Source organism: Rattus norvegicus, chromosome 19 (assembly GCF_021556685.1).
Source record: "Rattus norvegicus strain SHRSP/BbbUtx chromosome 19, alternate assembly SHRSP_T2T, whole genome shotgun sequence".
In the NCBI taxonomy this organism is placed as follows: Eukaryota; Metazoa; Chordata; class Mammalia; order Rodentia; family Muridae; genus Rattus; species Rattus norvegicus.
The window spans coordinates 62,704,964-62,722,924 of NC_141552.1; the positions used below are offsets into that span (position 1 = coordinate 62,704,964).

General features: G+C 46.5%; 1 protein-coding gene across 4 annotated transcripts in view; it reads right to left on the bottom strand.

Annotated features, from left to right (window-relative positions):
- Mbtps1 (membrane-bound transcription factor peptidase, site 1) overlaps positions 1–17,961 on the bottom strand; it is a 51,104-nt gene that overhangs the window by 18,834 nt on the left and 14,309 nt on the right. For 3 of the 4 annotated variants that reach the window (XM_087595324.1, NM_053569.2, XM_087595325.1), the window contains 9 exon segments: positions 15,194–15,397; positions 14,535–14,645; positions 14,109–14,218; positions 11,516–11,632; positions 11,004–11,071; positions 7,588–7,690; positions 5,632–5,783; positions 3,371–3,532; positions 1,502–1,646 (listed from right to left, as the gene is read on the bottom strand). In XM_087595324.1, the coding sequence (XP_087451450.1) occupies positions 1,502–1,646; positions 3,371–3,532; positions 5,632–5,783; positions 7,588–7,690; positions 11,004–11,071; positions 11,516–11,632; positions 14,109–14,218; positions 14,535–14,645; positions 15,194–15,397 (1,172 nt within the window). 4 annotated transcript variants of the gene reach the window in all.

Sequence of the window (17,961 nt, forward strand, 5' to 3'; positions counted from 1 at the left end):
AGAAAGGAAGCAAAGCAGACAGATGGCCAAGGGACTAGAAGGGGAAGGAGGGACAGAGTAACTGCTGATGGACATACTGTCTTCAGGGGTGACAGGGAATGCCCTTGGATGCAATCAATGCTGGCACGGCCATGTAAATACACTAACAACACATTCAAGGTTTAAAAGAGCCTCATGGGATACAAAACTGAGAAAGACGTGTCACCCAGTACAGAAATGGGACACACATCTCCACGAACACCAGCAGCAGCAGTCCAATGGATACAACTTTTTTTTTTAAGATTTATTTATTTATTATATATAAGTACACTGTAGCTGTCTTCAGACACTAGAAGAGGGCATCAGATCTCATTTACAGATGGTTGTGAGCCACCATGTGGTTGCTGGGAATTGAACTCAGGACCTCTGGAAGAGCAGTTGGTGCTCTTAACCGCTGAGCCATCTCTCCAGCCCTGGATACAACTCTTTTGGAGAGAACTTACTGTGTACACCAACAACTGTACTAACCTCCAAGCCTGACTCAGGATTCTCATCTGGGGAGTACATGCTGAGGAAATAACTCAGAAGAAAAGAAAACTCTACGAGTCACGGCAGAATCTTTATAGGCAAAAGCCACTCAAGTGCTCAAGTGAAGGCGCAGTGAGCCAATGATAACCCAAAGCCCAGCATGCGGAGACGCTAAGACACGACTGTTTTCAGATGCCTACAATGGACGGACTAAAACAGTTTTGCTCACTACACCATGACAACAAATGACAAGAAGTTGCAATAAAGTCTGGTAAAGAATATGTTTTAAGGGCTGGAGAGATGGCTCAGCGGTTAGGAGCACTGACTGCTCTTCCAGAGGTTCTGAGTTCAATTCCCAGCAACCACATGGTGGCTCACGTCCATCTGTAATGGGATCCGATGCCCTCCTCTGGTGTGTGTGAAGACAGCTACACACCAGTTACACACACTCACATACATAAAATAAATAAATCTTTAAAAAAAAAATTAAAGTACGTGGTAACAGAGGTGATGTCTACACAGTGAGTGGTTAGAAAATGATAAAAAGTAAACCTCAAAACAAGATCCAGGCCTTCTACACGGTCTACAAGTGTTCAGTCAGGAACAGAGTCATTTTCATTGGTCAGTAGCTGTGAAAACTAAAAGGTGCTCTGCCATTAGGGGCCAAAGCCAGAGAATAAACTGAGACCTTGACTTTTCTGTAGAAGAGCAGGTCTGACTTTCTGTATAGCAGCTGCCCGCCACCATCTGAAGCTTGAGCAGATGAAAGAAGTCCAGCCCTCCTTTCTGAGACAGTTTCTTTGTATGGCCCTGGATGACCTGGAACTCACTCTGTCTGCCCTTGAACTCAGAGATCTGCCTGTCCCTGCTTCCCTTCCTGAGTGCTGGAACTAAAGGTGTATGCAGCACACCCAGCTAAGTCCTTCTCTCTTAACTTCAGGAGGGTAATGCTTAAGGTACAAAGTCTGGGCCATGCTGCACAGAGAAGTTTCACCTTATCCACAATTCTTCCTGTAACTCCCATGCCATTGAGGATGGTGACATTAACAATTGTTGGCATTCCTCCATAGTAGATGGGCTGGGAGCAGTAGGGCCACATGTAGGGACACTCAGTCAGGTCGATGTAGCTAGGACTCAGGCTGAAAGAAGAAGACAGTGTTACTGTACACCACATCACAGAGCAACGCGGAAGCAGGCAACAAGCTGGGCACAGGTGGCACAGTGGGGCTGCACACAAGGGTAGGGTGCCCAGGCTGGCACTGGGGGTGTGCCCACTGTGCTGCTCCTGACTGCTACAGTGAACAGCAGAGATGCACAGGAAGCCACCTCCACCTTCTACAGCTGGGTTCTGTCAGCTCTATGGCAGCAGACCAGGGACTGAAGCTGCAGGAGGCTTCTGTGGCAGACACCCCCATTTACCAATGCAGCCTGCTGCTAATCAGGTGGACAGCTCTGTGAAAGCCTGCTCAGGGGCTGGACAGGAAGGGAAGGCAGAGGAACTCTGAGTCTAGATCCCCAGACTCCTGCACACCCAGCTGCCTTCCTCACTCACAGCAGGCGTTCTTGCTCTGGTGCACCCGACACACTCAGCTGAGACCCACGAAACATTCCCATGTCAGACGTGTGTGCAGCAGCAGACAGTGGGCATGGGCTGTTCCCGACTGTCTCTCTCACTATGGTGCACTCTTCTTAAGCATATCTGGGCAAACTGAATTACTACACAGAATTCTAACATTATCTTTGTGTATATATTTTCATGTGCAAGTGCACACGTGGGTATGCACATGAAGGTCAGAGGTCAACCTCAGATATTGCTCCTCAGAATGAATGCTCAACTTGTTTTGTGGGGTAGGGTGTCTCACCATGACCTGAGTCTCAGAGATTCAGTTAAGACTGGTTGACCAGCAAACTCCAAAGAGTGGGCTACTGCATTCAGCTTTTGATATGTATTCTGGGAAGAGAATTTATGACCTCATGCTTGCAGAGCAATTACTTTACAGACTGGGCACGGAGAGCCCAGAGACAGGTCCAAACACACACACGAGCCAAATGAAGCACACATAACACAAGTGCCCCAGTGGGCCTGGACCAGAAGGGCCTATGTGGGAGCACAGGTGACCTGCAGCCAGTCTACAATGCTGTCTAGGTGTGTCACTCCAGACTGTGCAGTTAGCCCTTGTGCCATCAACATGCCAACATTAGGGAAGGCTGAGAGAACTTCTGGGTTCTCAGTACTATTTGTGAAACTTGGATATAAATCTAAAATCATCTCCAAATAGAAGGTGAAAACCAGCCTTAGACCAATCACGAGAAAATAGCAGATAAACCCTCATGAAGACAACTGGCTTATTACTCCAAGAATCAAAGCATAAATAACAAAGCAGGCAAACTGTCAGGGGCCAGTGACCAGAGACCAGGTTAGGAAATCACAATGTAGGGTCTGGAACCTCAATAGGTAAAAGACACAGGGGAAGCATCCAGTCCAAGTGGCTACAGAGGCCCTGTCTACAAAGTCAGCATCACACATGACTTCCAATACTGTGTCAGATCAGCTAAGCGGTCATCTCCCCCTCACTGGGAGAGTAAACAGTGTATGACAATTCTATTTTTGTAAATTTCCCACAAACTTAGATTGTTTCAAAAGCATTAACGAAATGCACATCATTCTTTTCGCTACATCCATTAAGGTCCACAGCATCAGCAGGTCCACAGAGCCAGGGCTTTGTGGGCAGCACCTGCAGAAGCAGTTTACAGTCTTACGAGTGAACCTGAGTGGGGGGCCATGACCCCAACGTCTAGCTACTATTCCGTGCAAGGGAGCCCAGGATAGGAAAGGCCTGCTGAGAATGCTGCACACACCCACCTCGCCTGCGGTTTATAGCTGCTGAGGATCTGATAGGCTCGCAGTAGATCCAACTTGCCATGGCCTTGCTCAAACATGTTGACACCAGGAAGTCTCCGGGCTGATGCTATCAAAGCTTGCTTCACACTGGCAGGATTCACTAGCTCCCGCTTCTGTACTGTGCTGGGGAGGAGAAGCAGTGTTTGTTCACTTTTCTCAGTGTAGGATGAAAGCCAAACAGCCTCCAACCGGCAAGAGGGTCAGTGTGTGGCTGCAGTCTGTGTTCTGTCTAGCCACACTTCCTGGTCTAGTGGAGCGGTGAGAACACTGTGAACTCAATGATCCTTGTGACAGGCTTTACTGACCACTCGGTAAAGCTCCAGGTAACTTTGCTCAGCAGTGATGTTGTAGGCTCATGCCTATTTATACAAAACTAATAAATAATACAGTTTCCTGATAATCTGAATAAATCAGTCACACAGTTTACAAGAGGGAAAACCATCAAAAAGGTTCAAGGTCCCCAGGGAGGGTCACCTGCTGGCTGAGAGATAAAGGGAATATAGGTTGATATTGGAGAGGAACCCAACACAGTTTGGCCAGGAGGCAGAACCACTGCCTCCAGGTGAGCCTTTGTCTTTGGGTTGGGATTTGGAGGCCTGAGACCACTGTGAACGCTGCCGTTAGACTGCAGCTCCACACACTAACGTGTAGCCTTGCTTGACTAGCTTGGCTCACTCTAATTCTGAAATGGTCATGTTTTCACATCTATGTATCATATACAAATAGGTTTTAGTAACTAGTTTGTGAGAACAGTTGTTGGGCAAACTGGAAAACGTACTTTCCTATTAAGCCCCCGGAACATTAACTAATGATGACGGTTTACCTGAGAGCCAGGGCAGGATTCTAATGGGGAACCAGAAGTAAAAGGAGACAGTAGGGCTAGGTTTTCATAAGGAGTCGAGAGTACTCACTCCACTTCCTCACTGAGCATCTACCTCACCCGTACAGGTTCCTGTCACCATCATGATTGCTGAACTAAAACAGTGGCATCTGAGTGAGGAGAGGTACACTGAAGGCTCCCTCAATGCCAAAACCACTTGTGTTGAGAGCTGCTACTGGGAATGGCAAACACAGCCTCCTCACCTTCCCACTCAGCAGGAGACAGATGATGGGCTCTACAGAGAAGTGGGAAGCCTGGCTTCCTGCTAACAATTATGTGACAGGCAAAAACACACCAGTAGTTTCTGTTTCTAGAATCCACAGCGCTAGGAACAAGGGCCTACAGATTTCTTTACTCAGCACAGAACATTACCAAAGTGTGAATCTGTCTTCCCCCCTTTGCTGCTTCCCAGGGGAGAGCGAAGCAGTGCTCCCAGAAGGCACACACTTACTTCTGAGCAATGCAGACACTTTCAAGTACCTGGCCCTGATGTATAAGGGAAAGTCAGGCAAGAGATACACTGCTCCCATCAATATTACTAATAACACAATCTCTGCTTTTAGAAATTGAACATGCAATTATCTTAATTATAAAATGAGCATAGAATGCAAACTTCTGATATGTAGAGATGTGTGTTTATGTGTGTTATTACAACACGAAATCTCAACAAAGGCCTTAACAGAGGGGAAAGCCTGACGTCAGGGGAATGCAAGTGCTTCAAAGACATAACTGAGGAAGGGAGCCCGGCCCATTGACCACAGGCCAGGGCAAGCACGATTCAGCTCTGCTCTACCACGTTTACAAGCTGCTTCTAGCTTCATCACCTGCAGGAGGAAGGGCGGAGGACTAAGGTCCACTCCAGCTACAGATGAGTCAAAAGGACAGAATGCGTGGCACAGAGATACCCGTCAGTCATCAAGGACACTGGCTGGCCATCAGCACCTAAGTGGCTTCACAGCTTAGCTAAGACCATGGAAACAAAACATGAGGTGATGGCTATGTTAACCTGCTTCACAGCAGAAACCAGTTATTCTCTGAGTCCCATGACATAATGTTACATATGTTAACTTTGCACAGAACTTTAGTAAAAAAAAAAATATGTATTGCTAAGGAAACAGATGGTTCAGCAAGGAAACTTGCATGTCTTGTATCATGTCTGATACCTTGTAAGAACAGCCCAGCCCAGCCCAGCCCAGCCACTTCTCCATCCTGGAGCCATGGAGAGCAGTGTGCCCTGCAGGACTTCCTGGTTTACTCCAGCCTCCAGCTAGCCCAGGGGATCGTCTGCCTCCTGTGGGAGATGAGGGAGCAGAGACAGCACCGATCAGTGTGCAATACTCACCTTACTAACAAGGTGACAGCCCCAGCAACCACTGGGGAGGCGACACTGGTCCCTGAGAGTGCACGGCAGCCCCCTTTCACACCAGAACCCCGCACTCCAGCACCATAGGTGACAATGTCAGGCTTCACACGACCATAGCCTCCCGGTAGTTCCTACAAACAAGGGTAGCTTGGGTTCTCATCACATCTGTAGCCTTAACCACGGAGCATTATGTGTGAATAAAATCAGACAGATTTAAACAGTTATCTAAGATGCTGGTTTGGGTCTCAAATACTCTGCAAACTGAAAACAAGCTTTAGAGGTAACATAAAAACAAAACCGCTTTAATGTTTTATAATACTAAAATAGCAAAACAAGAACAAGATAACTTTGCTAATATTTTAATAATTGCTCACTGACTTGTCACTGAGAGAACCAGCAGCCTGCTCTATTTTCTGATAATCAAGAAATACGTCACAGAATCAGGAAACAAAAAAAAAAAAAAAAAAAAACAAACCCCAAAATAAAACAATCAAAAACAAAACAAACAAACAAACAAAAAAACATTTACAAGTGTCTCCTTCGTAAGGGAAAAAATAGCACTGGTTATGATGAGCTGTTTCAAAGAGTAAGGTACCATCGAAGACAGGCAGGCCTGCACAGACATCAGCCTCTCTAGAGCCTAAAACGTGGACCCCACTGAGAAATACAAAGGGATTATAAATTAATTCTCTTCCCCATCCCCTGCTTTCTCTTTGACTCTCCAGACATGGTCTTGATGGGCAGCACAGACTAGACGAGCTTTTCTGTACTGTTCTGTACTCGTCGCCTTAGTGCAAGGACTAGAAGTACATGCCTCCAGACCTGCCCAAGAACCTAAGTGATATTCTGCTGAGAAAAAGTACATTTATTTGAAATGCAAATCTTTTCTTGGCAATCGGTAATAAGTGGAGTGTAGATAAAGAGGCAAAGCACGAAGACACTGTTGGCCATAGTTGCATAGACAACTCAGAAATATTTCTCCATTACATGGGAAAAACAAGCCCTTGAGGAAGGCCCAGGACACCATATCTTGCACAGCTGGTGAAGGGAGCTACAGACTGACGCTAGCAGATGCTCTGCTTGTTGCTACCTGACAACACAAAGACATGCTGGGGAACACGCAGAACACGCAACACAGTGCAGGCCTGACTCAGAGTAGGGTCTACCAGCTCAGACCATGCATCAAGACACTGAATGTGTCAGCTCTAGGGATGGCATCATCCTGTGTGAGGGACAGACTTCGCAGCTAATGGAGCCCACAATGTACAACTGAGCTGGCATGGAAGACTATTCTGGAGTGCTGCAGGGCGTGGGGATGGGGCAGACAGGGCCTGTGCTTCCACAAAGCTGCCAACCTTTCTGGGTCCTTCTTGAGATATCTCAGAGCTTAGCACATAGTCAAATTAGAGCCACGAGACATGTTCTAGCCCCAAAGATCACTAGGGGCAGGTGCTTCCCAGTCTCTCCTTGAAGTCACTCTGACTCCATGCAGCTTAATCCTAACACCCTGCAATGGCTCTGTCAGAACCGACGCCAGCTATTCTTACTGGGCTTTCATTCTGACTTCAGAACTCGCCAGCCAACGTTCTCCCAAGGGACTAACCTCAGAATTTACTTAAGGCCAAAGATAACTTGAGCTTGTACTGAGGAAAATCGCTGTCTAGGTGAAGTAGAGGAAGAGGAAGACACTTCACCTATGCTTGTGCTTCAGAAAACAGTAAAAAGACATGGACTGGGAAACGACCCTCAGAATCCACCCAGGATCTTCAAGACAGCTCCTCACTGAACTAAGGTGTGTATGGATATGTGTGTGCACTCGCACATGCACACACACAGCCCTGGCTACTTCTCTGCCTGTGCACTGACAAGACACATACAACGAAGGTTCTCAGACCAAGGGCTGTGAGTCACATTGGGCTCATACAGAAAGCATACCCAGGTAGTCATTCCCCTGGAAGAGAAGCGGGCGATGTTGTCTTCAAAGTCAATGCCACCCACTCCAATCACATCCATCTGATCAGCAGGGTTATTCAGAGTGCTGGATTGAGACACACAAAAGAAGAGGGAAAAAAAAGGGAAGAAAAATAATTTTAAATGAATAATTCAAACCAGGTCAAACACTCGCAGGAAAATCTAAGGCCATTTTTCAGGCCTTTTGTACCAGTGCACAGCTTTGACAGGAGGCCGCTCCTCAGGGGTCCTGTGATGCTGTGTTCGCACCTTCGTGCTGCAGCCTCTTATCCAGGCCATTTGTTGCTTCTCTTGTCACCACATTAGCACTTGTATGTGGGGCCATCTTAAGGATTTCACTTCCGGGCTGGAGAGATGGCTCATCGGTTAAGAGCACTGACTGCTCTTCCTGAGGTCCTGAGTTCAATTCCCAGCAACCACATGGTGAGTCACAACCATCTGTAATGGGATCTGATGCCCTCTTCTGGTGTGTCTGAAGACAGTTATAGTGTACTCACATAAAATAAATAAATAAATATTTAAAAAAAAAAAAGGAGGATTTCACTTCCCTGGATCCAGGCTCCCTCAGTCTCTTCTGGCCATGGGCTGTCCCAGAGCATCCCATGTCAGTCTCTCACTCATTTGCATGTTCTCACGCCAATCTGAGGCCATTCCAGTGTGCCTCGCCTGTCTCTTTCACTAGAACAGACACTACCTGAGATGAGTCCAGATCCAGCTGTGTTGCCACAGTTAAACCTACTGTATGTGTGACACTTCCTGAGGACAATGTGAGACAGCTACCATAACCCTGCATTTTAAGTCCTAAGATAACAGACACACGCCAGGACCTCACCGCACTAGATCAGCACAAAGCTATGGTAAATGACTGACGAGAGGTTTAGTCATAGCCAGGCATGGTGGTGCACACCTTTAACTCCAGCACTCAGAAGGCTTCTCCCAGATACAGGTGGGACTAGACCCAAGGAGGATGTGCATGGGTCAGATGGTAAAAACAAGGCAAGCCAAAAGTTCTGTCAAAGAGCTGGCAAACTGCCACAGAAGAAGTCAGGTGCCACACCTATTTCTCTACACACAGCGTTAATGGGACACAGCCAAGCTTGCCCATTTTCCCATCTCCTATGGCCCTTTCACATCACAGGGGCAGGGACCACCTGACCACAGAGTCTACACAATTTACTCTCAACATTTCAGGAAATTTGCCAATTCAATCTAGTGTATCAAACAAGAACCATGTGGATCTTCCCTTTAGGCATATTTGTCTTCCAGGAAATGACTGCAGTGCTTAGACAAAAGGAAAGGAGTAGTAGCTCTAGCCAGGGCAGATCCTCATGGTGCTCCCCTGTGTGTGAAGAGCATCTGAAGAGCAGGCCAGAGCCCTGGGACAAGCCATGACCTAAGGCTCAGAAGGGAAGGTCTGCAGCATGGACAGGTCCCATCACAGCTGTCTGGTCCACCAGGCTCCATTCCTGTTCATGCTAACACAGCTAAGAAAGCCTAAAGGCAGGAGAAGGGTCCAGCAAACAACCTGGGTGACTCTGAACTGAGTGGGGCTGTCAGAAATGGGAGATGCTATATCAGGGAGAATATGTAAAGAAAGGAACAAGAAAAGCTGACATCAAATGCCCCAAAATCTGATGCTTCCTCCAGAAGAGGCACTTAGGGAAGTCCACACCACTTACATTTATGAACCACACCCAGTTCAAGAAACGTGGACCTCAAAAGGATCTCTGCACACCAGGCGGAACCACTGGCCTGCCACACAAACACCAACTTCACATTGCTGGACTTGCCCTACGCTCTGGACGCTCTGCGTACATTCTGCCTGTCCTCCAGCCAGTCTGCCTCCCCTCTGCCAGAGCTCCAAGGACATCTTGGACAGATACAATGTGAACAAATGAGTTAACGTGTGCACACAGCTAGTCCTCCCTACTGCACATGGCATGAGGCACACATTCCCTGGCATCTTCTCTTTTCCCTCAGACCACCTCACACTCTTGGTTCCAGTACAGAAATGCACCGTCCTGAGTACTCTGGTCAAGTGACAAGCACTCTGCTGCAGAAGGCTGCCTACAGCCTGCTTAGCAATGCCATCTGCACAGGAAAGTCAGAGTCCTGAGACCCTAGGTTTCTTTGTTGATTGACTATTAGGTTTTTAAAGTCCTGGCTATGCTGGAACTCACCATGTAGAGCAGGCTGCCCTCGGTCTCACAGAGATGCCTGCCTGGGATTAAAGGTATGCACCGCCATGCCCACAGGCTCTGGTTTTCAGTGGCAGGTGTTTTGTGCCTCACACTGCTTTAACTCTAACTGGCATAGCATAAACCTTAACTCTGTCTTCTGATGCTCTCCTGACTGACCTTGTCAGCCCCAAAGGTACCCAGCACATGAGTGTCACTGTGCTTACACCTACTCTTTTGGGACAGGCAGAAATGCAACCATTTGATTTGCTTCTTTTTCTTTTTTGGAGCTAAGGACCGAACCCAGGGCTTTGTGCTTGCTAGGCAAGAGCTCTACCACTGAGCTAAATCCCCAACCCCTTGATATGCCTCTTATACACAGTGAATCTTAAAAAAATACTCAGAACCTATTTTCCCTTACAAAACCCACTACCATAATTACTGTCTTGTTTTCTTTGAAATAAGGTCTCATATAGTCCTGAACTTGAATTCCTGATCTTCCTGCCTCCAAAATCTTCCACGTACTGTGATTACAGGCATTTGTCCCCCTGCCCAGCTTCCTAACTATCTTTTGTGTATGTATGGGACATATGTACATTTCAGTATGTGTAGGCGTGTATGTGGATGTGTACACATGCTCATGTACGCTTTGTTGGCAGAAGTATTTTGTCAGCACTGTCTTTTTTTCTACCTTATTTTCTGAGGCAGGGTTTTTCACTGAACCAAAGCTCACTGACCAGCAAGCCCCAAGGATCACCCTCTCTTCATTCCTACCCCTAGTGCTGGGGTCATAGGTACATTTGGTCACGCCCTGCTTTTTATGTGGGTGTTGGAGAATCCAAATGCCCTTCCTCATGCTGACATGGATAGCACTCTACCAACTGAGCCACCTCCCAGACCACTCTACAGTGGGGGAGAAGGGAAACAAACACTGCAGCTCCCTAAACCACAGCTAAGTTGGTTTTTTAAAAAAATTAACATAAAATTAACATAAAGAAGAAATCACATTTAAAATTGTTTAAACAAGTGGTGAGGACTTGGGGGTGGGGTCATTATATATTCTCTTTTAAAATGAAAAAACCTAATGCCAAGTTTAAGACAGATATACACAGGGACACACACAGAGACACACAGACTGAAGACACAGTACAGTTATTGCAAGCAAGTAAGAACCCCTCACATTACCCTGCTGGGGTAACTTACCCATAGAGAGGTCCATCATTGCCAATAGCAGAAACCATGATTACATTGTTCGCTGTTAATTCCCATACCTACAAAATAACCAAGCATTTAGTTAATGAGTGCTAGTAACACTAAGCCACTGTCCTCCAAACTGTGGACCCTCTGCAGGTATGGCCAAGAAAGGAGCCCCTCCAAGGCAGTGCTAGGCCAGGGGTGGGTACATGGGACAAGATTTTGGAGGACAATTTCATGAACCTGGGGCTGGACAGTGCACAGCACACTGTCCCAGGGGCAAGGTCTGGAAAACAGTTTAAACAGAAAGGCATCAAGGCACCAGGGAGGCAGTAATGGTCCTTTAAATATCTGTTCCCAGGATCGAACCCACTGGGTTTGTGACATGCAAGTTTCTGAAGTTCATGTCATAACCATCTGTTTCACAAAGCTGTCATCTCCTCAGGAGAAATGATGACTATGGCAGGTATAAAAGCACAGGACACCCACCCAACACGCTGCTGTTCAGTCACTTGACCGACCTTGTCAACAAAGGGGTGATCCATGAAGTCAGGCCCGCCGATGCTAAGGTTCAGAACGTCAATCTTCTTTAGGATGGCATAGTTGAAGGCATCCAAAAACCAAGACGTGTAAGACACCTGGTTAAATAGAGATCATAGTCCCTTGAGGGCCTCAGTGAAAGTGGAAGGAGCTACGACAGCTCTGGTTTCTAAGACAAGCACACTCTTCAAAGCACACTAGATCCCAAGTAAAAGTAATTAAGAACGCAAATATTACACCCACAAACTAAGTCCTCTAACTAGAACCAAGGGAGTGGGCTGTTGTATACTGTCTCTCCCCCAGGGGCAACAGGGTCTACTTTACAGTATGCCTTTCAGGATTAGCCCAAGCGTCTAACTGCCCTTATAAAAGTGCTCATTCTAAGACACTGCTGTGATGTTGACCATTTCTACAGTTTACAGTATCTAACATCCTTCATTCCTAAAAAAAGGACAAACAGGAGCAAGCACGGTCACTGCACAGATCCTAACACCAGTGTTCAGCTCCCCTACTTCCCTTACCGTATGTAAATTAAACTACTTTTTGGAATACTTCTGTTGTTTTTGGTTTTGTTTTTTTTTTTCTTTTCTTTTTTTCGGAGCTGGGGACCGAACCCAGGGCCTTGCGCTTCCTAGGCAAGCGCTCTACCACTGAGCTAAATCCCCAGCCCCTTTTCTTTTTTTAAATACAAGCTAAGACAGGCATGGTGGCTAAGAATTGTAACCCCAGCATTTAAGAGGCAGCAGCAGGGTCAGCCTGGGCTACATATGAGTTCCAGAGCAGTAGGGCTACAGAGTAAGAGCCTGTCTCAAAAGCTAAAACAAAGACTAACAACAAAACCACAAAACCACGTTCACAGTGAACAGAGTAGTGCAGTGAGGAAGTAACTTTAACGACCTTGTAAAGTTAAGCTGCATGCTGATCTGTGAAAGAAATCCTAAGACACAATGTAAGCAGCTAAGAACACTCCCCACAGAGAGGTGGGGACTGAGCTGAAATCCACTGCCTTTTGATGTGTTAGAGCTCGAAAATCAAATTTAAAAATGAGGGCTTGAGAGATGGTTATTGTTGTGACCTCTAAGGTCAACTGTCAACTTGAAGAATCTAGAACCAACTGGGAGATGGGCCTCTGGTCATGCCAGGGGCAGTTATCTTCATTATATTATGTCACACAGGAAGACCCATTTTAATTGTGTGTGGGTCCACAGGGCAGGGCTCCCTAGAGAAAGAGAGCAGAGCACTAGTTGCATTCATTGTTCTTCTGCTTGCCGACTGTGGAAGCTTGTGACCAGCTACCTCAAAATTCCTGCTACCCACTTTCAGCCCATGATGAACAAAACCTTCAATTGGGAGCCAAAATCAATCTTTTCTCCATTAAGTTGCTTGTGACAGAGTATTCTGTCACAGCCACAGGAACAAAAACTAAGTGGGTCAATAGCGTGCAACACAAATATGAATCTGATGCACACACTAGGATTTGGGTGTAGTGGTTGAAATCTCAGAACTGGGGAAGCAGATGCCTGGCGCTTCTTTGCAGCCAAAGCAGCCTATTGGGCAAGCTCCAGGTCCCAGCTGTTAGACTGGATCCCATAGCCTGAATCAGACCAGGCCCCTGTAGCTCTCTCTGGAAGAGCTGAGCAATCCACACAGTGACTTGACAGCTTTCAATTGATGTTACCAAGCTCCTTCTTGCCTTGTATGCTACACTGAACTAAATCATGATATGAAAAGTACTGCTAACCCGACAATCTCTCTGCTCTTAGGATGCACTTATTAGGGAAGTGGTCAGAAAGCTGCTCTCTAAAGAGCCTCTTCTGGCGTACCCCACCTGAGGAGTTGAGTCCCCTCTGTCCTTACTTCTTTAGTCTCACTCTTAGTAAATAATGCCGCTCTCCAAGATCTAAAGGGAAACAAGCCTCTTTCTGTCTAAGGCCTGTAATGCTTAGATCTCCTTATACCAAATTGTTTACGTCTGATGTCTCTCTCCCCAGAGAAGGAGATTCATTCCCTTACGAATGGCATCTTATGAAGGGACTGTGTCACCCCTTTCTAAACCAACTGCTGCTGCTCTTCTCTTTGCACCAATGAGAGATCTTGTCTCCAGTGACAAGGTGAAGCCAGGCATGGTGGTACATGCCTTTAATCCCAGCACTCAGGAGGCTGAGATAGGAGGATCTCTATGAATTCTTGAGTTTGAGGCCAGCCTGGTCTGTATAAGTTCCAGATTAGATAGGGAAAGACAGTGACCCTGTCTCAAAAACAAAGAAAAATAAAAGGAAAGGAAAAGGTGAACAGTATTGTTTAGACTAACACATGGTCTCTACATAAACCACATAAATGACTACTATGAATTTAACACCCCCCCCCCCCCGCCACCTCTCTCTCTCTCTCTCTCTCTCTCTCTCTCTCTCTCTCTCTTTCTCTCTCAGTGTTGGGGAAGGACGGGCAGAAGGTAGAATGGCGTGAGACCACAGTGAGGTACACAGTACAATAAAGAAGGCTGTCACTGCGGGACGCTGCCCTCACCTCTGACCACTCATGCAGGGCCTCACTCAAGGCCCTTCAAACCCGTACCTGATTGTTGGTAAAGACCCTGAAGATGTGCAGCTCTGCATCTGGGGCAAATCCTTGGCACTCTCTCATGCTGGCAATCACACCTGCAACGAATGTGCCATGGCCCAGCCCTGAAGCCACAGAAAAAGAAGTCTCATTAAGACAGCTGAGGACATACAAGGTACAGCACCCACAACCAATGCCCACACTCGCTTGGTCTTAGAAATACCTCAGCGTCTTCTACTGTGTCGTCCCTCCCCTCCCCCGCCCCCCTTTACTCCTAACACCACAGTGCCTGTCTCTTTTGTGATTGGCTCCACAGGGAGCCTTCCTCAGCAGGTACCACCTTGAGCTACTGAGGACCTGGGCTTGTCTGTGAATCAGAGGCCAAATCATAAGTGCTGGCCTCCAGACCAAGAGCTGTGTCCTCCTCTGACTGGGACCTACCATCGTCCAGGGTCCGCTCATTGGTCCAGTTGGTTCTTTCCTTCACATTCTTGAAATGTGGATGCTTCTCACTGAGCCCAGTATCAAAAACAGCAACCCTGACATTAGCACCTTAACCCAAAAAGAGAAAACAACAATCACATTGGGAGAAATACTCTTTCTTGATTTCTTTTTTTTTTTTTTTTTTTTTTTGGTTCTTTTTTTCGGAGCTGGGGACCGAACCCAGGGCCTTGCGCTTCCTAGGTAAGCGCTCTACCACTGACCTAAATCCCCAGCCCCTCTTTCTTGATTTCTACTCATAAATGCATCATCCCTTTGAGGGAGCCACAGAAAAGTTCAAACTCAATGCTCTGCAATCCATTCCCAGGTCCCAGATAATAGGAGAGATGCTTACCAGTCATCCTCCGACCCTAACATGCATGCCACAGCATACACCCCTCACCCCCATACACTCATGTTCACATACATACATGTACTCAAGTAAAATAAAAGTCACAGATGCTGGGGTTAAGAGGCAAACGCAGGGAGAGCTAACTGTACCAAGCTCCACACCGGGTAAGAAGGACAGATGTATATGGTGGCAGGGCAACCTAGCAAATGGCCTCCCTGAATGTTGTCCAAGTCCCTGGTCTGCAGAAACCCTGGTCTACAACACACACCTGTGTATCCCATCTGCCAAAGCACATCTGCCTGCAATGTCTGGGCAACCTGGCGAGGAATGGCTCTCAGCAATCGTCGACTTGAATGCCTTCCTGTTGCATGCCAGAATCCAGAACCCAGGGAGAGACTGGCTCTTTTCAGGGGACGTGATGACTGCCACTTCTGGCTCCACCGGGTCTCATTACAGGGCACAATGGGGTCGGCTAGAATTAAGAAGAACAAGATCAGAGACCAAGAGAAGTACACACACTGTGTCACCTTGAAGTCATGTTTCAGGATGTTTCTCAAGGCAATCACAACTATAGGGCAGACTTAGGTGCCATGGTATTCCGAAATGATTCTTAGAGTTCTGTAACCACGGGTACATAGGGAAAGACTTACAGCAACCTTTACAGAAGCCCCGTCGGGGGTCCTGGTAATGCACATCTGTAACCACAGCATTAACAAGGCTGAAGCAGCACTACAAGTTTAAAGTCAGCCTAGGTTGTACTGCAAAACCTTGTGTCAAATAAACAAACCTTCTGTGACACCAAAACCACTAAAGATAAAAATCATTCTCCCCAGTGGCCTACCCTTGAGATGACAGAAAAGAGAGAAGTAGCCCAAGTGCTGGCCCTGGCATATCAGCAGCTGTTACGGTGCTGCACTCTGCCCAGGAGAAAGCTGCCTCCCACACTAAGCACCTCAGGCCAGACTGCAGCAAGCAATTTACACTATGATTTGCCCAAAACTCAGTCATTTCTTGTGTTTCCAATTTCCCCTTTCAAAAACTAAAAGAATCAGGAAGACAAGAAGGAGGGTTAGAGGTGATGGAATACTTTACCTTGTGGGTACGTTTACTAAGATCTGTCAAACTGAACACTTAAATGATGAATTTTATCTTATCACCCTGTACAAAGCTTAAGTACAAGTGGATCAAGGACCTCCACATCAAACCAGATACATTCAAACTAATAGAAGAAAAAGTGGGGAAGAATCTCGAACACATGGGCACTGGAGAAAATTTCCTGAACAAAACACCAATGGTTTATGCTCTAAGAACAAGAATCGACAAATGGGATCTCATAAAACTGCAAAGCTTCTGTAAGGCAAAGGACACTGTTGTTAGGACAAAACGACAACCAACAGATTGGGAAAAGATCTTTCCCAATCCTACAAGAGATAGAGGGCTTATATCCAAAATATACAAAGAACTCAAGAAGTTAGACGGCAGGGAGACAAATAACCCTACTTAAAAATGGGGTTCAGAGCTAAACAAAGAATTCACAGCTGAGGAATATTGAATGGCTGAGAAACACCTAAAGAAATGTTCAACATCTTTAGTCATAAGGGAAATGCAAATCAAAACAACTCTGAGATTCCACCTCACACCAGTCAGAATGGCTAAGATCAAAAACTCCGGTGACAGCAGATGCTGGCGAGGATGTGGAGAAAGAGGAACACTCCTCCACTGTTGGTGGGATTGCAGACTGGTACAACCATTCTGGAAATCAGTTTGGAGGTTCCTCAGAAAATTGGACATTGCACTACCTGAGGACCCAGCTATACCTCTCTTGGGCATATACCCAAAGGATGCTCCAACATATAACAAAGACACATGCTCCACTATGTTCATAGCAGCCTTATTTATAATATCCAGAAGCTAGAAAGAACCCAGATGTCCTTCAACAGAGGAATGGATACAGAAAATGTGGTACATCTACACAATGGAGTATTACTCAGCTATCAAAAACAATGACCTCATGAAATTCATAGGCAAATGGTTGGAACTGGAAAATATCATCCTGACTGAGGTAACCCAATCACAGAAAAACACACACGGTATGCACTCATTGATAAGTGGCTATTAGCCCAAATGCTTGAGTTACCCTAGATGCACAGAACACATGAAACTCAAGAAGGATGACCAAAATGCAGATGCTTCACTCCTTCTTTAAAAGGGGAACAAGAATACCCTTAGGAGGGAGGCAAAGTTTAGAACAGAGATTGAAGGAACACCCATTCAGAGCCTGCCCCACATGTGGACTATACATATACAGCCACCAAACTAGATAAGATGGGTGAGGCAAAGAAGTGCAGGCCGACAGGAGCCGGATGTAGATCTCTCCTGAGAGACACAGCCAGAATACAGCAAATACATAGGTGAATGCCAGCAGCAAACCACTGAACTGAGAACAGGACCCCCATTGAAGGAATCAGAGAAAGGACTGGAAGAGCTTGAAGGGGCTTGAGACCCATATGAACAACAATGCCAACCAACCAGAGCTTCCAGGGACTAAGCCACTACCCAAAGACTAAACATGGACTGACCCTGGGCTCCAACTGCACACGTAGCAATGAATAGCCAAGTAAGAGCACCAGTGGAAGGAGAAGCCCTTGGTCCTGCCAAGGCTGGACCCCCAGTAAAAGGGATTCTTGTGGAGAGGTTGGTGATGGGGGGAGGATTGGGAGGGGAACACCCACATAGAAGGGGAGGGGGAGGGACTAGGGGGATGTTGGCCTGAAAATCAGGAAAGGGAATGACATTTAAAATGTAAATAAGAAATACCCAAGTTAATAAAGATGGAGAAAAGAAATGATGAATTTTTTTTTAAAAGATGTATTTATTTATTATATATAAGTACACTGTAGCTGTCTTCAGACACACCAGAAGAGGGCATCGGATCTCATTACAGGTGGTTGTGAGCCACCATGTGGTTGCTGGGAATTGAACTCATGACCTCTGGAAGAGCAGTCGGGTGCTCTTAACCACTGAGCCATCTCTCCA